Here is an 18,092-nt window from a genome sequence, read left to right as displayed (position 1 = left end):
TTGTATCTGTTTCCCATTGTTAGAGATTCTTCATCCAGGCTAGTCTATTATTTCTGGAATTTGTAGAAAGGTTAGTGAGTCTCTGGAGTTGTGATTACTTTTTCTAGCTGACATTTATTGATCTCATTACCTTCATGCTCATATTTCAAAAAACTTTTTTTTACATTTTGTTACCATTTCAAAGATGACAGAAATGCTGCAGTGCTCACTGTATTAGAACTGCATGTAATTAAAATTTGTACTCTGTGTTTCATCAGAAATTCACTGTCAAAACCTCAGCATGTGCTATTTATGAATTAGGCTGTTATAATTAGAACACAAAAAGACCACAAAAATAGAGACTAAATTTCTATTTGAAACAAACATCTATTTTATTTCTGCACAGAAAACTGTGACATTTTTGGCCATAAGCAAGTTGATAGATAACATACTATGGATGAAATCAGATTATATCCACACCTTTGCTGATGCCAGCAAGGTCATGAGACACTTAACAACATTTTAGGAGATACCATGGGAGAGGTAGGAGATGTACAATTTTTGTGCTAGCTTTTTGCTAGGAAGTGAATTTCACCTTTTGATTTAACTGAATATTTCCTATATTACTAATTATTAATGAAATTTCAGTGATTAAAAGAGTATTAGCAAATTTCTTCAAGGTACAAAGAAATGTTGCTACTACTTGAATGGAAGTTACAGAATGCTTGAAATGTTTAAACCTACTAAGGAACAAAAATAGGCCATAATACACTCCAAGACCTCTTAGTATACGTTTCTATTTTAGAGTAAATATGTAGGTGTCAGTCTTTAAAAGAACTATTGCTTCATAGATACCTAATAACATGAAGGACTTCTGAATTCCAGAGGATTCTAGCGGAAAAATGCTACTGTCAGTTTGAAATTTCTGCTGTGCCTTTCATATCTTTCTTTGTAAAGCCTTTTTAAAGGTTGCCCACTGAAGTATTAATGTGTACAGATGATGAAATACTGGCAACAGGTTAAATACAGAACTAACAGGGTGATCTTGTGGTAGTGCATAGTAAATACTTCCATGGAAACATAAAGATCTGAGATAGCTAGGTAATACACTGGTTTAATGAGTATGAACATCTCAGACTCTAGTTCTGTATTGCTTTGCTGGAGACTGCTAAATCACCTCCCTGTCACTGAGCTCCCCCAAAAAATAGAATAAATTGTCACTTTGCTTCAGTGGAGAAAAACAGCACAGGAAATAAATTGGTATAGATGTTGACATTTAAAGCATTTAAGTATGTATTTATATATTATTCCATTAATATACGGACATCAGACACAATTATACATATATAAAATAATCCATATGCAATAGGGATTCATATTTATGTAAAATAATTATATAAGTATATAAAATGCATTTTATTGCTGGCATTTCAGCAGAATCTATATTCATTTATTGCTTCTCAAGTTAGGCAAAGGAGTTGTTTTCTCTTTGTAATTTTTTTAATCTGAATTGGCTTAGGGAACCACCATACTAAGTGGCCCTCTGCCCAGAGAACGTATCTGCAGTTACTTGTCACTTATGTCTTAGGATCAGGATGTATAGAGTTTGTAGATTAGTGACCTTTATGCAGCTTGTGTGACATCTCACAATTCCCCCTTGATACTCTCTTTTCCCAAGCTGAACTCTCATTCAATTCATAAAAGGCAGAGACTTTTCCTCTGACAATGTGACTTGAGAGTCCTTCATAAACTGTACATGATCTTACAACAATTAATAGGCTTCAATGGCTGCAGATGCAACCAGATTAAGAAATAACATATGTGTGCTGACAGTCTATGGCTGCCTTATGGCAATGCTAGTGCCAGACAAAAAGGGTGATAGTAACTTACCAAGCTGAAATTGTCTATGGATATCATTGCAGGTGTGTATGAGCACACAGTAAGTGTGAAAGTATGTTCTCTGTGGCAGTGTAAGATTGCAGATACTTTTGCAGATAATACTGAGAGAAAGGAGATGTCTTACTCTGCAGATGGAAAAATCTACATGATGGAAGTTGCCTTCATCATTCCTTTGCAATAGGTGTCTTCTCCTGCTCCTAGGCTGTTTCAGTATAGTTGTCCTTGGAGCACTCCTTGAATTAAATGAGTATGAGTTGGAAAATGGACTGACAGCTGTGGTTATGTCAGTTATTGAAATTAATGTATCTGTGTCTGAAATATATGCTGCTAGCCTCTCCGGCTGTGGATATCTGTGGATAACATCATGGCTAGCTACAGAGAGTTTAGACAATATTTTCCATCTCTTCACATTATTTTAATGTAATTTAAAGATATCTGTTCTCCAGTTAATATTCAATTCTAATTCCTAATAATAAAAATGCAGTAACTTTACTCACCTTTTAGATATTAAGGCCACTAGCGCATATAATGCTAACCTTGGGAGATCAGTCTGATGACCATCAACAAGCAATAAAAAACATGAATTACCTTTCTTGTGGATGTTGAGCATATAATTAAAGTTTTGGTAGGATTTAGGCAAAAGAAAGTGTAAGAAAACTACAAGATTTGAAATGCAAACCATACTCTTCCTGTAGAAAGAGATTGATGTATTAAATATTTATGCAAACATAATAAATTAGCAAGTGTATGAAAACACCTTCATCCCTTTCATATATCATCTTCCTGAAAGAAAGGATTTGCTGCTAAAACAGAATTGGCACTCTGTTATGTATTTTTCATAACAGTGGCTACTTACCATTATTCTTTCTATATCCATCCTAATTTAGGTAAGGAATATAGCTAAGAATAAGAAGAAACCAATGAATATTATTTCTGCATAGAAAATGGAAGACATAGTTACATCCTTGGACACATACTCTGGAAATACTGAGCTGTTATTAATATAGGGTCAATATCTTATTTCTATTATTGATCTGTGAATTTAGGTGAATGGCATGTCCTGCAACCTTCTGAAAACAATAGATTTATTGCATATTTTTACCTGATTATGAAATCAGTGATTTTCCCCAATACCACCTATTAGTGTTCTTCTCTATGACTGTGGTTACACTATTGAGTTATTCTCACAAGAATTCCAAAGGAAATATCATATTTTTTTTTTTTAATGACAAAGTATTATGGAGAGGTTCCTGAATGTCATTTAAGAGACATATCAAAGAATGTTAGAGTAGGATAAGTTATTTGAATTAGATTCTTTTTCAGCTATAAGACTTTCTTAAAACCAGTGGTGCATAAGCCTATAAGGAAAGTGGGGCATGACTTACTGCTCTTCCCTGATGTATAGACATGCATTTGGGTTTGATCATCATGAAGACTGCTGTACTTGCTGGCTACACAAGCAAGCTGCAGACTGTAAAGTGATTGTTCAGCACTTAGACGTTCCAAAAAGCTCCATCCAAAGTAAAAACAGTGTCATTGATTCTGCACGGACTAGAGAGTAGAATAACTTAGCCATCAATGCTTTAAGTGTATAAACTTTGACAAAGTCAACTTTTGGGTAATAGAAAGCTGCTTACATAAGTGATTCACAGGACAAACGTAACTACTGTTTGGATTAAAAGAGTCAGCCTGGGACTAAAAATGTTTGGATAAGCAGTTTAATGTTTACTTCAAATGGCATAAAATAGGGAAGGTCTAAAATATCCTAAATTAAATAATGAAATAAAGACAGGTATAATGAAGGTTTTACTAATACTTCTTTTAAGGAAAAAATTATAATTGTTGTCTTTTGAGATTCAGGGGAAAAAAGAGCAGATATGAAGTTGCCATTTCTCTGAAAGCAAAACAAAAATGTATGCAGATCAGTTTACCCTGTATTTTTATATTCACCAGAATCAAACTTTATAAAATATTCCCCAAAATACATGATTCACTGAGAAAAAAAAAGAAACATTCAGACTAAAATTTATTCATGCGACCTACAGAAATGTTGACTATTTCTAAGATATGGTTCTCATTTTCAAATAATTATGATTCTTTTGGGATATTAGGGGATCTATTCAAGTAGAATAACAGGACAACTAATGCAATAGTACATTTCAGGCTTGTTACCATACATGAACACACTTAACGTTGAAAGTTTCTAAAGAAACTGATTCTGTGGACCTCAAAAACTGTCATTACAGTCAGTGGAGCAGGACTTCACTTATCATGTGAACCCAGAGGAATTAGCTGTAGCTAGGGACCAACAGAATGGAGAGGAGTTAGAGGTTGGGGGGATGGGTTAGAGGAACTGAGGGTGGAGGGACATGTAGTTTAGGAACTTATAATCCAAAGATCTGAATATATTACCAGGACTTGATTTACAGCTTGAAAATCTCCTTTATGTCTGAAGGTAACATATACTGTTAAGTTACTAAGACCTTGCTGTTATAGGTCAGGTACTTCATTGTGCGTTTTTATACCTGAATTGTCTTGTCAAGATGTTGATCTCCCTCCTCCACTCCCTCCTTACAGTGAAAAAGACCACCTGTAAAAATCACATCAGTATTAGAGTATGTTTTTACTATAGGGTTCAATTGTGTTCTTCTGCTTTGGAAAACATGTTAAACTAACTCAAGTGAAGAATAATCAGACTTTGAAACAGTACTCAAGCTGTGTGTCTACACACCCTCTGTTCTTGTTTGATAGTGAAAATAAAATTTCTAGAGGTGTAGTGCCAGAAGGTGTTTTGCATCTTTAAACTTTCTCATATCTGAAGGCATGGGGAAGGATGTCATTGTTCTTTCTAGTCACAGAAAAGGGATTGTGGAAAGCATTTTAGGACTGGGACCCTTAACCAGATCTAGTCTGTATCCACAATGAGGAATGCTTAGGTTAGCAGCTGGCAAATCATGCTAACTGTAGTTTTTACATCTATAACAGAGAATATCAGTATAATGGACTTGGTGTACTGGTGGAACTCATTAGGAGCAATCCTTGAACAACAATTTATTTACAATAAAATTCTCAATGCAGACATGGTTTACAGGTATGTCTATAAAGTACTATCTAAGGTTGCAAAGAAACACACACATTAGCTCAACCATTAAAAGTAATATAACTGCATTAATATAGTTCTCTGATGCCTGATATTCAGACTATATTTATACCAGAACCAGCAGCCTTAGAGCTAGGCTGGTCATTTCATTTAGACACTGTATTGTGCAATGAGGACAATCCCTACAAAGAATAAAAAGAAAATTCTTCCAGATGTTTTAGGGGGACAATAAATGCTAAGTAGTCTTTATTGATGATAAAAAATTGTGTAAACTGAGAGGATAGATGAACTGGAGAGAATCTTGTTATTCTAATCATCCTCTCTTAGTGACAGCTGACCTGCTTCTCTACTTCCTTGCATCTTGAAAAGCTACTAATACTTCTGCAAAGAAAGCATAATGTTCTGAAAGGTAGTATTTTACATTCACTGTGCTCAGCTGAAAATGACTTTATGAGATCTAAAGTAGTGAAGGATTGGACCCAGATGAAGCTACTAATAGTTAAGGTTCATATTTCTGTATGACCTGTGATGAAAGAGAAGGAGGTGCAGCATCTCCAGAGACTTGGGGAAATGTTCAGGGAGTGATATAATTAATAACTAATCATTCCATTTGACAACTCCTAATCTCATTTTCTCAGGCTTGCATCCTACAGATTATTTATAAGTTAGATTGGTGGTCATAGTAACTATTCCCTTGAGTTTGCAAAGTGAAGTGAGCCTAAAATGACTTCTACTTTTCACAGCAGGGTCAATTGAGCACATCATCCTCCTCAGCAGGATAAAATGAATACTGTGCAGTCTACTCTGGGGCAAATAATTTCCCTTTCACACAATCTTGGTAAATGAACTGTGGAAGACAGTAAGTTTAAGGAGAAAAGTACTGTCCCTTAGTCTACAGCAAAGCATTAGCACAGTTTCAGCTTGTGCTGAACCTCCTCTGAAGGTGACATGGCCCGTCTGTCCACATCACTGCAACACACAATCACACATCTCCATTGTACACATATGGTGTAAGTCTTCTGCACCCTCTCCCTCACCTTGTAACAGAACATCAGGTCTGTGGAGCAAAGGACTTTTCATGTCTTTTCACAACAGAAAAGGAACTGAGACCTCTGTGCAAGCTGTTGAGATGTAAATTGTCCTTCTGTTCTGAGAAACAACAGCTGCATCCTAGAGAAGTAAAACAGCAACTTTGGGAAGTTCACTGCATTGCCAAAAAGGTGCTTGTCTTTACTTTCAGATACGTATTCAGTGCAGAGTCAGAAAGCAAAGCTGCAGACCAAAATCCAAAGTGAAGTTAATACTTTTAACAGGATTGCAGAGCAATTATTTCAGAAAGAAGTTGCAGTTAAGAAAACATATATGCCAACAAGAATATATTTCAAGTCACTCACATAGCTGTGACTTGTAGGAGCAAGCCATCATATAAGCTCATTTTTGCCACCAAATTAACAGTGGATAATTTTTTTTTTCTTTTTCAGTATGGTAGTATAATACCTCAAACCTCACTTTACAGTGAAATTTCTTGCTTCAGAAAAGTCTTCCAAAGGTCTTTTGTGGGCATTGTATTGTTCCCAGGCTTCGAAGCCTGATCTGTACTGATTCATGGGACTGTTTAATCTATGATCCACAACACCCTTTCCCGAGGAGTCCCACAGCTCAACCACACATTTTGCAAAGAGCCAAGTCCTTTTATTTATTTCACACTTTGGTATTAGCAGGTTGATTTGACCCCCACCTAACAGTTTTTTACATTGCAAAACATTGTATGATGGTTAACATAAAGATGTTCTTAATACATTACTTCTAGCTTTGTTTATTCCAAATTCAGATGTGTTTTGTTTTCTTTATAACTTTTTGTATTTATTAACAAAATACATGATAATATATTTGACTGTATATATACACACATATACACACATGTAATAAAATTTAATATTTATTGTGAAACACTGTATACAACACTGTATACTAGGACTGTACAATGCTATTTTACTTATGCAGTCAAAAATGTCATTTGAATAGTCATGACCTTTTTATCTATATAGTTTGGTGGATTGTGAGAGATTTTCCTTTTATTTACATTAGGTTCATAGAAAGATAGAAGGATAGATAGAAAGATAGAAGGATTGTGGCTTATCAGTTTCATTCACCAAATATCTGAAAGCATATGGTTTTAAAGGATTAAATGAAAAAACTGAAACAATTCTTATCTGCAGTTTAAAGCAACCTACTTCGAAGAAATGAATGATCTGCAGGTGACTACTAAGGCTGTGATTTATTGATTTATTTTTATCGACCTAGCAAGCAGCAGAGCAGAGACAATACTTGTGACCTGAAGAGAAGAAGCTGAGTATGCACGGGCGGGTCCGAGGTACATCACGCCTGTCTTGCGGAAGGGGAGAAGAACACCCTAACCTGTTCCAGTTATTTAGTGGTGGAAGGTTTCCATAACTCCGTAAATCATTTAGGTCTAAATGACACCTAAAATCACGAGCTTTCAGGGGGGACGACGGAGACAAACGCAGCCACAAGCCAGGGGTGCCCAGGCATCCCGGACAGCTGCGCGCAGCCCCGTCACAGTCCTGGGCCGGTCTGCGCTCCCAGCCGCCAGGGGTGCTTCCCGTCCCCGCGTCAGCGCGCCTGGCTGCCGAGGGTCGGGGCGAGGGCCAGCCCGCGGGACAACGGAGGGGAAGGATGAAGAGTGGAGGGGATGCGGGGGACAAGTGGAAGCGCAGCCAGACGCAGGCGGGGAAGGGACGTTACCTGCCGACCCCGAAGGTGGGAAAGTTGGGCGAAGCGGACGAGGAAGGCGGTCAGCGCACCCTGCCACCTTCCCGCCTTCCCCCCTTCCCCGGCCCGCTACGCCCGGGGTCGCCGGCAGCAGCCGCCTCCCCTCCCCGCAGGGCGAGGGACCACGTCCTCCCCCCCGCCGCCCCCGCCCCCGCTCCGGCCCTACCCCTCCTCCGCCCCCTCGCACCGCCTCCCCCCCCGCCGGCGGAGGTGAGCGAGGCGCGGCGCCGACTGCGGCGCCACGGCAGGAGTGGAGTGGAGCGGGGCGGCGAGGACCGTGCGCGGCGCCCGGCGGTATCCACCACCCAGCCCGGCCCACGGGAGAGCCATGGGGAGCAGTCGCCGCTCCAGCTGCCGCGGAGAAACTCCCCTCCGGATGTCGGCTGCCGGTGGCCTGGTCTGAGGAGGAGGAAGAGGAGGAAGAGGAGGAGGAGGAGGAGGAGGAGGAGAGAGGGAGGGAAGGGGCCGTAGCAGCGGCGGACTGTGCAAGTTGTGGTCTGCCCTTCTTCTCGCCGGCCCGTCTCCCACCCGTGGAGCAGCATGCGGACTGGCCTCCGCGCTCCGTCAGATGTGCTCTGGCTGCCGCCGCTGCTGCCGCCTTCAGTGCATCCTGCTGCTGGCAGCGCTCACCCGGGCGCTGGATGAGACGGGAGCGGGGAGATCGCTGCTGCGGTTCCACCCGCTCCTTCATGCGGGCTTCTGCTCCGGCGGGGCCAGCACCGCCGCCGCCGCCGCCGCCGCGGAGGAGCCGGGCTGCCCTCCCGCCCCGCGCCCGCCCGCCCGGGGGGCCCGCATGGCGTGCTACCTGGTCATCAGCTCCCGGCACCTCAGCAACGGGCACTACCGCGGCATCAAAGGCGTCTTCAGGGGACCGCTCTGCAAGAAGGGCGCTCGCTCGCCGGTAACTGCCACCTCCTCGCTCCCTCCCTCACTTGCCCCCCGCACGGTAGGAGCGGTGCGGGCGGATGCCCACGCGGCGGGGCGGCCGGCGCGGCTGCGGGGGGCGCGGTGCGTGGGCTCCGGCTCGGTCCCACTCTGCGGGGCGGCCGCGTGGGCGCCGCCTCGCCGGGCGGCTCGGAAAAGTTTCTCCGTCGGCGGCTGCCGGCGTGTGGCCGCGGGGACGGGGCTGGGGGCGGTGCTGGCGCTCCGCGATGGGGCGGGGGGGGGCTGCTGCTTAGTTAGGGCTATCCGTGGACCGCGGCTCGGGCTCGTGCTCACGGCGAGGTTAATTTCTGACGCTTTGCAGGGAAGTTGGAGGCTGGTAGAGGGGAAGGCGCCGTGTCGGCTCCAGGTGTCGCGGTTTAGTACCTTGTCCAAGGTTTTGACGCGGCGGAGGAGGGAAGCGATCATCCTTCTGGTTTCGCTTGCAAAAAAAACCGCACTTGCGAGTTCGGCTGCGGCGTGTTGTGAACTACCTGTCGAGACCGACGTCTAGGCAGAACACGCGTGAAGTTTGGGGCGGTCCTGCGGCGACTGCAGACGCGTTGAGCTACTGCAGACAGTCTTCGTGAGTCGCTATAGGCGTTTCGTAGGGGCAGGTGGTTGTCCTGGGCTGTGTGGGGGGGTCTCCACCGAGCCCCTGCCACCGGGACGAGGGGCAGCGGGGTGCCTGGGGAGCCACTGAGCGGAGGGCGCCCGGGCGCCGCCGGAGCCGCGCTGCCTTTCCTCCGCCTTTCCGCGGTGGCATTGGTATCGCAACCGCGTCCGTAGTCTCGACTGTACTTTCCCTGTCATTGTGCCCGGTCTCAGTATGTGACCTGCGGAGGGGAACGGACCTGCCACCCATCAGTACCGGCAGCAGTACCGGGGGCACCTTGAAACTACGGTGGGACTTCCGCGGTGCCGTGTTATGCCCCGTAGCACGCCTACACTCTAAAATACCTTTAGGAAACGAAAGTCTCTGCTTTCTGTTTCTTGACTTGCAATGACAGAAGGTGACAAATACTTCATTACACTTTCAAAATCCCTCCTGTGTCGTGCACCACCACTCCGATACAGCACCTGCAGGTTCTTCCCTTGTACTGCTGTATCTGTCGTGTGCAATATAATACAACTGTGCTGCAGGTATCATCGATCAGACAGTGGCTAAGCTGCGTTTGTGTTCCCTGACCCGTGGGGCTGATCCACTTTGGTGTGTGGAACCTCCCGAAATGCAGGAGACATTAACTGTGCAAAATTAGATCCAAAGGAAACAACGTTAAGAATCTAAAATGGGAACAGTCTTAATTGTAAATACTTTTATTTAGTAGAACTTTAATAACTGATGTTTAAGTAAAGTAGTGTCAGAAGTAAGAGAATATATTACCCTCCAAATAGCATTACACTCCTAATCCTTCACTTTCCAATTTCTTTCCTTTTCTTTCTAACTACCTACATAGGAGTATGCACACCACTCCTCTCAGTCTAAATTCTTAATGAAATAAAATTGTCTGATTTCACTAGCGAACCATCACTTTAAACATAGTTCTGTTATCAGATGGCAGTAATTTTTGTTCATATGCAAGTAACAGAGAAGAAGACAAAAAAAGTTATATTGATATTTCCTATTACTTATTGATGCATTTTTTTAAAAGGGTTTTGCTTTACATTGAAGCATCTTAGTTCTAAGCCAACTATCCAGGGTTTAGTGGAAAAGGAAAAAAATTACAAAGTTGCAAATAAACTCAAACCTCTTTCACTATATAGAAATGTTCTTCCATATGAGCTTTCCAGAGTTGGAAAAAAGTAGCAAAAGCACTTTGTACTGCTTTTCGCTATGACAGAAATACTTGTTTCTGAGATTCATATGACCAGGAGTTGGTATGCTTTATATGTTTTGGGACCATTTCTATATAAAGGACTGAATTTTAGCAATCCTTAGCTTTCATTCTAAATTCTTGAGGGAAAACTTTCATTTCTCTACATACATTTCTTTTTCCTCCCCCCCTCCTCCCCTTTTTTTTTTATTTTATTTTTGCCTTTCTTAGTGGCTACTCTTTGCAGCTAGTCAGGCTTTTGAGGTCATAGACTGAGTCCTGTGGAGAGGGAGTATTGGGCAGCTTGTGGGAGTAAAGGTGCACAATAATGTTTTACTAATGCTGGGTAATTTTAGCTCTATAACTCTCTTATGTGTTTGATATTTAGGATTTACTACTGGTATATATATGCTATTTTTCTATTTTGACACAGAAGTCCAGACTTTAGGAGATAAAGAAGGGATGCTTAGTTGACAAAGAAGATGATAGTTTGCTATTAAATACTGAAAGCAGTGAGTCATCTGTACGTGCCTACAACTTTATAACTTTCCAGATGATATCCTTCTTGCCTATCAGTGTGCATAAAGTTGGGAACAGTGAACAGCAGACAACACCACCTTGATACATTTTTGCATTATGGATGTGGGAGTCATGCATATTGAGATTTAGTATTGAGGTAGTAAGCTTGTTTCAAGCATGAAAAATGCCCCATACAATGCAAACAAACCCTCGAACTATTCAGTTAAACTTGAGACCACTTATGCATCAGAGGGAAGTCTTGAGCAAGTGGCCTTTACCTGTGTGCCCTGTGCTGTGCTTTTAATACCTCCCGATTATAACTTTGAAAGATACAAGTTACATCTTGCAGTCTTTTTTCAAATGCTGAACTGGAAGCAACCTTGAAGATTCAATTTTATAGTTTGTATCATTAAATAATCTTATATTTTTACACTATGAGCGATCTTATGCATGAGCCTACAAAGTCTTTAATGGATAACATGTACCTTTCTATTTTTAAAGTGCTCTGTATTAACAGACCATGAAATGTCAGTAGACTTAAGGCTATGCTATAAGAAATGAGAACAGTGGTGAATATTTTAAATACCTTTATCAAATTTCATGGTTATATGAACAAGGATTTTTTTCAGTCTGAGTGTTTGTGTAGTAGTTATTTAGCATATTTCGTTGTTACTGTGCCAGAAACAATTCTGGTCCTTTTTCCTGGTATGCAAAGAGACCTGTAGCTGCAGCAGTACTAAGGAGAACAAGGTGTGGACTACAAAGGTAATGCACTTTGTGCATGTCAGTATGTAGTGACATGGTCATAAAATCTTTTGAAATTCTACCTTTCCTTTACCCACTTTCACACATTGGAAGAGGGACTTTAGCTATGAATATAGTGAAGCTGGCCTCTGAAGTTGTGGTAATGAATTCAGAAAGAGTGGAATGAGAAGCAGGGAATCCTGTATCAATGGAGTTGTGATGGAGTTGCACAGGGAAGGAAATGCTGAGTTTGAACATGATGCCAACATTACTAAGGATAATGGACAGTAAGCCAAAGAAGGAAGCTGCTTACTTTAGAGACTTAATTCTGTGCTTTAAGCTTTTATATTTCATTTGAAAAGTTATTTTAATGAAAATATTATGAGCAAATTTTCTGTCTCTGAAAATTTCTATGTAAGGAAATGAATTAGAGATATTACTTACACCTCAGACTGATGATATTGTCTACAAGATTTCTGAGTCCTGAATAGATTACAGTTACTGGTGTACTGATTTTACTTTTTGCAGTCATGGTAGATCTGCTGTAATAAACACCTGCAGCCCAACCTACTTAAAGGTTTACTGCCGCGCTTCACAAGCCTAGTGAAGCTGACATGGAAAAGGACTCTGCTGTGAAACTTTCAAAGAAACTCTTCCAGGATACAGCAGAAAATGGTTCTGGGAATTCAGCAGATGGCCCCCTTGCTTCTGAATAACTTCTGAGCAGAAGATATTATTAGGGTGCACTGTTCTGCTTGTGGCTTTTTAAGATAAGATATAAACAAAGTCTTGTTTACTACTCAGTATTTAAAGATCCCTTTGTATTTTGAAGGAAATAGAAGGCTCAGAAGACTCAGTGCCTTAGCCAATTTCTGAGTTGGCTAATTATTTTTCCTCCATTGTTCCCTGCAGCTTCAGCTGAATACAGTATTTTTCACGTACTTCTCTAAGCTGTTTTCTAATAGGGCTGTCAAGCTGCTCTGTTGCACTTAGTGCTTGCCTAAGTTCTTTGGGATGTGGGATGTGGGAAAGGCTTCTTGTCTGTTACAAAGAGCTACCTTTTAAAAAGCACAGCTCTCACCCCATGTCCAGAGGCTCCAGTAGTTCTAATTAAGTAGAGGTACTTGGAAATAATGACTGTTTAGTTGATACTGAGCCACAAGCAAGCTGTTTCAGCACTATTGCAAATATAACCAGGGCTGAGTAGCACCTTAGCCCGCTCTGTAGCAGATAACAACAGTAGGCATGTGAAAACTTCTTTGGAAACTTAAGTGAGCCTGAGGACTGAACGACTCTAAATAGAGAACAAGAGGGGCACGGCATGGGCAGCTCTTTCCATCTGTCTCAGCTTAGTTGAGAAACACCAGCACAATCAAGTCTGCCACAAAGAATGGCAGTGTTGTGTTTGCCACCAGAGAGGAGAGATATCTGCCAAGCACACTTGTCAGAAAGCAATTTAAAGGCTAGACATGCTGGATGTGTACCATGTGAAATATGGTCTAGGTGGCAGCAGGTTAAAAGGAGCATCCACCGTATATCTGCAGTTAGCTGGAAGACCAAGTAACTTGAAGGTTTCTGATTATAAACAAGTCATCCTTCAGTACTGTGACTGTACCCTTAACAGCACTGAAAGCAGAGAGGAAAGGTATGCTCTAGGCATTATGTAGGGAAATGCATGAAATATAAAATTTAAGCTAAGAAATATAGTGTAAAGGGACTGACAATGGGCCAGCAGCTCTAATAAATAGTCCTTCTACAAAAGGAAAGAGTGGAAAAATTCCCAACTGCAGCAACAAAATCTTGTAGAAAGAAGAAAGGGAAAAATAGTAAAGAAAATGGTACTTCACTTTTCTGTGCCAAAAAGTCTCTGGCAGCTGCCTCCAGCAGAAGTGGCCGCCTGCCAGGGGGATCCTGTGCGCTCTTCTGAAAGCGTGGAGCTGGCTTACCAAGGTATCTGCCTTACACAAACCAAGGCAGACACTCCTACTTAACTGTTTCTGATCTTACTGATTCCTGGCACTTTGTGCCTCAGAGTGGGCTGTGTTCCCTACCAACCCTGCTCCACTGTGTTGGAGAATATGAGCATTCCTGCAGCCCACACTCAACCTTATGGTGACATTATTTCCTGAGTTCATGGTTCTGTTACAGTGCTTTCTGTGCAATTCTGCAACACGTGAAAGAGAGAAAGAACTTTCAGAAAACAGGAATGTGCTTTTTGTCACATGTAGCCTTGCTGCTCATGCCTTGTATTAAATCTGTTTTTGTGGAATGTATCACTTCTGAGCATATTTTGATCCCAATTCATTGAGTGGGTAACACTTTGTATATAGCATTACAATTAAATTTAATCATCTTCAACCAATTTCTACTGGGGCCATTTCCTTCATCCACAATTAGCAGTAATGTTAAACAGGTGCTTTATGTCTGAGAGTGCCTTTCCAGCATTCTAATATTTTTATTGGTCCCTCAATTGAGTTCTTAAAACCAGATAGATTTATCTGTTATTTTTCATGTGGCAATGCTTGTTTGTCCATTAGTTCCAGAGTTATTGCTGTTACATCCATTTGCATTCTCACTTTCAGTTCATATGCATTTTATTCATCTAGAGCATAGCAGTTTAGTGGGATTTTAATTTTTTTTTTATTCTTTTATTTTATTCTGCGCTGTGTTCAAGTTTGAAAATGAATGTAGAGACCTAGTGTTTGTGAAACAGGTACTCCCTTGGATGGTGGGTTGAGGTAGGTGCTCTAGGCTGTAGAGACTTCCTATGTTCCTACGCTGTTTTCTGGACTCCTGCCCCCATGTGCTGCCCATGGTAAGTGCTCACCGGGCTTTGCTGGGGAGGATGCTCCAGCTCCTTCCTCCATCTAAATGAATGTTTTGTTTTGACCATTAAGAACTAAATGAACTGATTAACTTTCTTTATGCAAATACTTTCATGTGAGATTAGATTCCTTGAAAAAGCCTGTGATCGAAAGAACTTCATCGTCTGAATCAAGTTATTTCCTCTAAAAAGGGTTTACAAAAGCTCCCTGTAAGATGTATCTAAATGGAGAGGGAAAGGAAAGCTTTTAAAGACTGGCCAAGATGTAGGCGTTTTTCCTTACTTGGGTTTCCCTAGGGAGCTGTATAGCCTTTGGCTACAAGGCTTGGGGTTTTTAGTTTGAGGGTTAGGTTTTTTTTTTGTTTGTTTGTTTTGTTTTGTTTTAATTTAGTATGAAAAACCTTTGCTAAGTCTTTTTATTACATCACAACTGATTACTTAAGATGACTGAAATTATCATTAGGTGCAAATGTAATTTTTCTCACTTATCCTGGGGAAAATATAGACTTTTCTGTGGAAAAAAATAGAAATTAGAAAAGTTTTTATCTTCCTGCTGAAATACTGTTATTTTAAAATGCCATAGAGGTGCACTGTGGGAGATTTAGTTTTACTGCTTTATGTGTCTATCCATCTGTATAAGCTTGGCTTCTTACGTGGACATACCTTCTGTGATGCCCTCAAGGTCTTCACTCTGAAAGACAGTGCATCACATTTGTTACAGCACAGAGCACAGAGCTGCAAACCTTCTTTTAGAGCTCAAGGGTTAAGAATGGAAGTTTTGTACACCTACAACAGTAAAAAAAAGTAAATCTTGGATTAGGGATAATTTATATAAAAGATCAAATTAAGTTTATTACAAGGTCGAATTAATGTCAAAGAGAAGTGCAGATGCATGCATGGACCTGCAGGAACTAGCATTGCCAACATAACACACAGTATCATTAAAATCCAGTTTGACCCTCCAAGGAATTACGCAGTCTTCACTGGTGATTAAGTCATTTTGCAAATATATGTGCATGCAAAAGTCTCTGCTTGTAAATTTCTGAATAGCAATTAGAAGATCCTTTAAAAGAACTTTTTAGCATTCACATTGACAGTTGTAAGCACTGTTTTGTGAAGATTCAACCTGCTCCTCTGTTAGCCGTTGAACCTTCAAAACTCTGAATGAACAGTATTAAAATGACTTGATTTATGATGGTAATCTGCAGAGGTGATACCAGAGGCAGATATCTGGGGTTCTACATTTCTACGTATTATGTGGGCACATATCACTGCTTGTCTTGTGCAATCAACTACAGCGCATGAGTAGCAAGATTTGTCATAGGGTATGTACAGAATCCTGAAAATGCTGTTCACTGTGCAGAATGTATTGTTCTGTACCCAGTGGGAAGGCACTCTAATGATAGCTTTTTTTTTTTTTTTTTTTTTTTAAGGCTAAATTTATGTGCATGCTGGATAAGATGTAAACATCATCATCATCAACATTTTTTCCCAGTTTCATAGTTATGCATAAAGATAATTGGCAAGCTGGTTCAAGTAAAATAGAAATATTGCTGAAAGATTGCATGCAGCTCTGAAACAATCCATACATTAATCAACACTAGTTGATGTCAATTTTTCAATTGATGTTTTCCCTGGAACACATTCTAAAACAGATTTAGTGCTTTTGTGTCAACAAATATTTTCTCTATATTCTGCTCAGACTGAGAGCTGTATTTGGCATCACTGAGGAGATTCTCAGTTGTAATCAGCTGTAGATCTTCAGCCTGAATTTCCAACTCAGATTAAAACATGAGAAAGTCTCGTGAAACTGGATTAGAAAGTGTAAAAACAGAACTCCCTAAAATATACCCTTTGACAGCAAAACAGGTGGTAGATTAGATTTTGGGGTTAATATTATAAATGAAATCTATCTGAATACTGTAATCAGAAGGTCTGCTAGAAATGAAAATTCTTACAGTTGTTAAGGTGTTCTTACAGTTGTTAACAACTTAACAACTTAAGTTGTTAACACTTAACACTTAACAACTTAACAACACTTAACACTTAACAACTTTTTTTAACACTTTTTTTTTTTCAAAGAAAACTTTTCATAGTCAGATTTTAATAAATCTAATTTTAGTTGCTTTTGTGGGTTTCAGAGGTTATCAGTACGAAATATTTGTCTATACTAATTTTCATTTCTCTGTGCCAGTCATTACATCTTCAGTGTAAGTATGACTTTCTGTGAGGTGTGTAAAACTCTGAACATGGACTTTTCTAATAAGAAGCAGAATTTGTATATTTATGTCGCCCTATGTTAGACACTGAAAAAACAAATTATATCTTTGATATTTTGAGCCTGCTCTTGTCTGTGTTTGCAAGAAGCTTCTGGTGATGCATTGCAGGTGTAGGAACAAAAAAAATCCAGGATTCCCACAAGCCATGTGGCTACAGGTCTGTGCCAAACAGCAGCTGAGAGGTGTACCCATCATCTCAGCACAGACAGTGTCTGTCCGGTCCAATGGACAACAGATCAGAAATTGTCACATAACCATGGAGGATTAGTTCAGAAAATGAAACTAAAAAACGCAGTCATTTAGGTCCCCATAGAGCAAAAGGAAAAAACTCACAATGTGATGTGTATGCAAGTAGTTTGTGCGTACCAAATAATAAATACACATCCCATAAAAGTCACTGAATACGTATTCAGGTTTCCCTGGCTGTCTGAATGCTTAACTGCTGTCCTCATAAGGCCTTGCTACTGCTCTGCCTGCCTAAGGTTGTTACGTTTTATGCATCTACATGAAAAGACACTTGCATTTCCTTTCTTTTGTGTTTCGTTGTGCACTTACTTCACCTTAAAGAGAAGATAGCAAAACCCATGTGAAAAAAAATTAAGTGGGACAAGTGAAGAAAGATCAGGTTGGTACTATATACAAAGATTTCAAATGTTAATTGGAATGATAAATATATCTGTGGCTATTAGGTGTGGAAAAGAGGTAGTGTAAGAAACAATGTTGGAGACACTGATCATTGACAAAATAAACATCACTTTGAAAAAGTTCTGTTTCTGGGTGTGAGTGATAAATTGTTGTGATTATTAATAACCAATGAAAAAATCACAGATACGTGCTTTTTGATGCAGATGTTGTATTTGTATCCTATAAAACCATAAAAATTACATTGAAATAAGTGTTGCATTTGTAAACTTCCTGATTTTAAATTTTGCTCATCTACTGAAGACCTGTTTATAACCAGTGTATTGTATACCATGTGGAACAGGAGTTTTTTATTGTGTATATATTCTGTACAATATATATGTTTTATTGCTTAGCATTATATTAAGCATCTTTTAGAAGTGGTTATTTATCTCAGAAGTAAACCCTCCCCTCAAAATAAACAAAAAATAGTCTTCAAATTCATTACTTAGAGGACTTGTCTAACTTGAAAATGATAACACTTGGTGGAGAAAGATACACCTTTCATTTTGTCTGGGTTAATAAATCTGTGCAGCACA

The 18,092-nt window shown here is 40.4% G+C and overlaps 1 protein-coding gene and 1 long non-coding RNA gene across 2 annotated transcripts in view; one reads left to right on the top strand and one right to left on the bottom strand.

Moving 5' to 3' along the window:
• Nucleotides 1-2,001: 2,001 nt before the first annotated feature.
• Nucleotides 2,002-7,848, bottom strand: LOC114064032. The gene is made up of 3 exons (XR_003572674.1): nt 7,745-7,848; nt 4,404-4,468; nt 2,002-2,111 (listed from the first exon to the last, which is right to left on the bottom strand). It is a non-coding gene; the product is annotated as an uncharacterized LOC114064032 (long non-coding RNA).
• A 716-nt stretch (nt 7,849-8,564) lies between these two features.
• The window catches only part of ZNF804B (zinc finger protein 804B), a 234,969-nt gene continuing 225,441 nt past the window's right edge, over nt 8,565-18,092 (top strand). The window contains exon 1 of the mRNA XM_027896695.1: nt 8,565-8,672. Coding sequence (XP_027752496.1) covers nt 8,565-8,672 — 108 coding nt within the window. The remainder of the gene's footprint in view (nt 8,673-18,092) is intronic.

Source organism: Empidonax traillii, unplaced genomic scaffold (assembly GCF_003031625.1).
Source record: "Empidonax traillii isolate 1590-97213 ecotype Southwest subspecies unplaced genomic scaffold, ASM303162v1 scaffold512:size449007, whole genome shotgun sequence".
NCBI lineage: Eukaryota > Metazoa > Chordata > Aves > Passeriformes > Tyrannidae > Empidonax > Empidonax traillii.
Note: the sequence above shows the minus strand (reverse complement) of the source record. Positions and strands in the feature narration are given on the sequence as shown.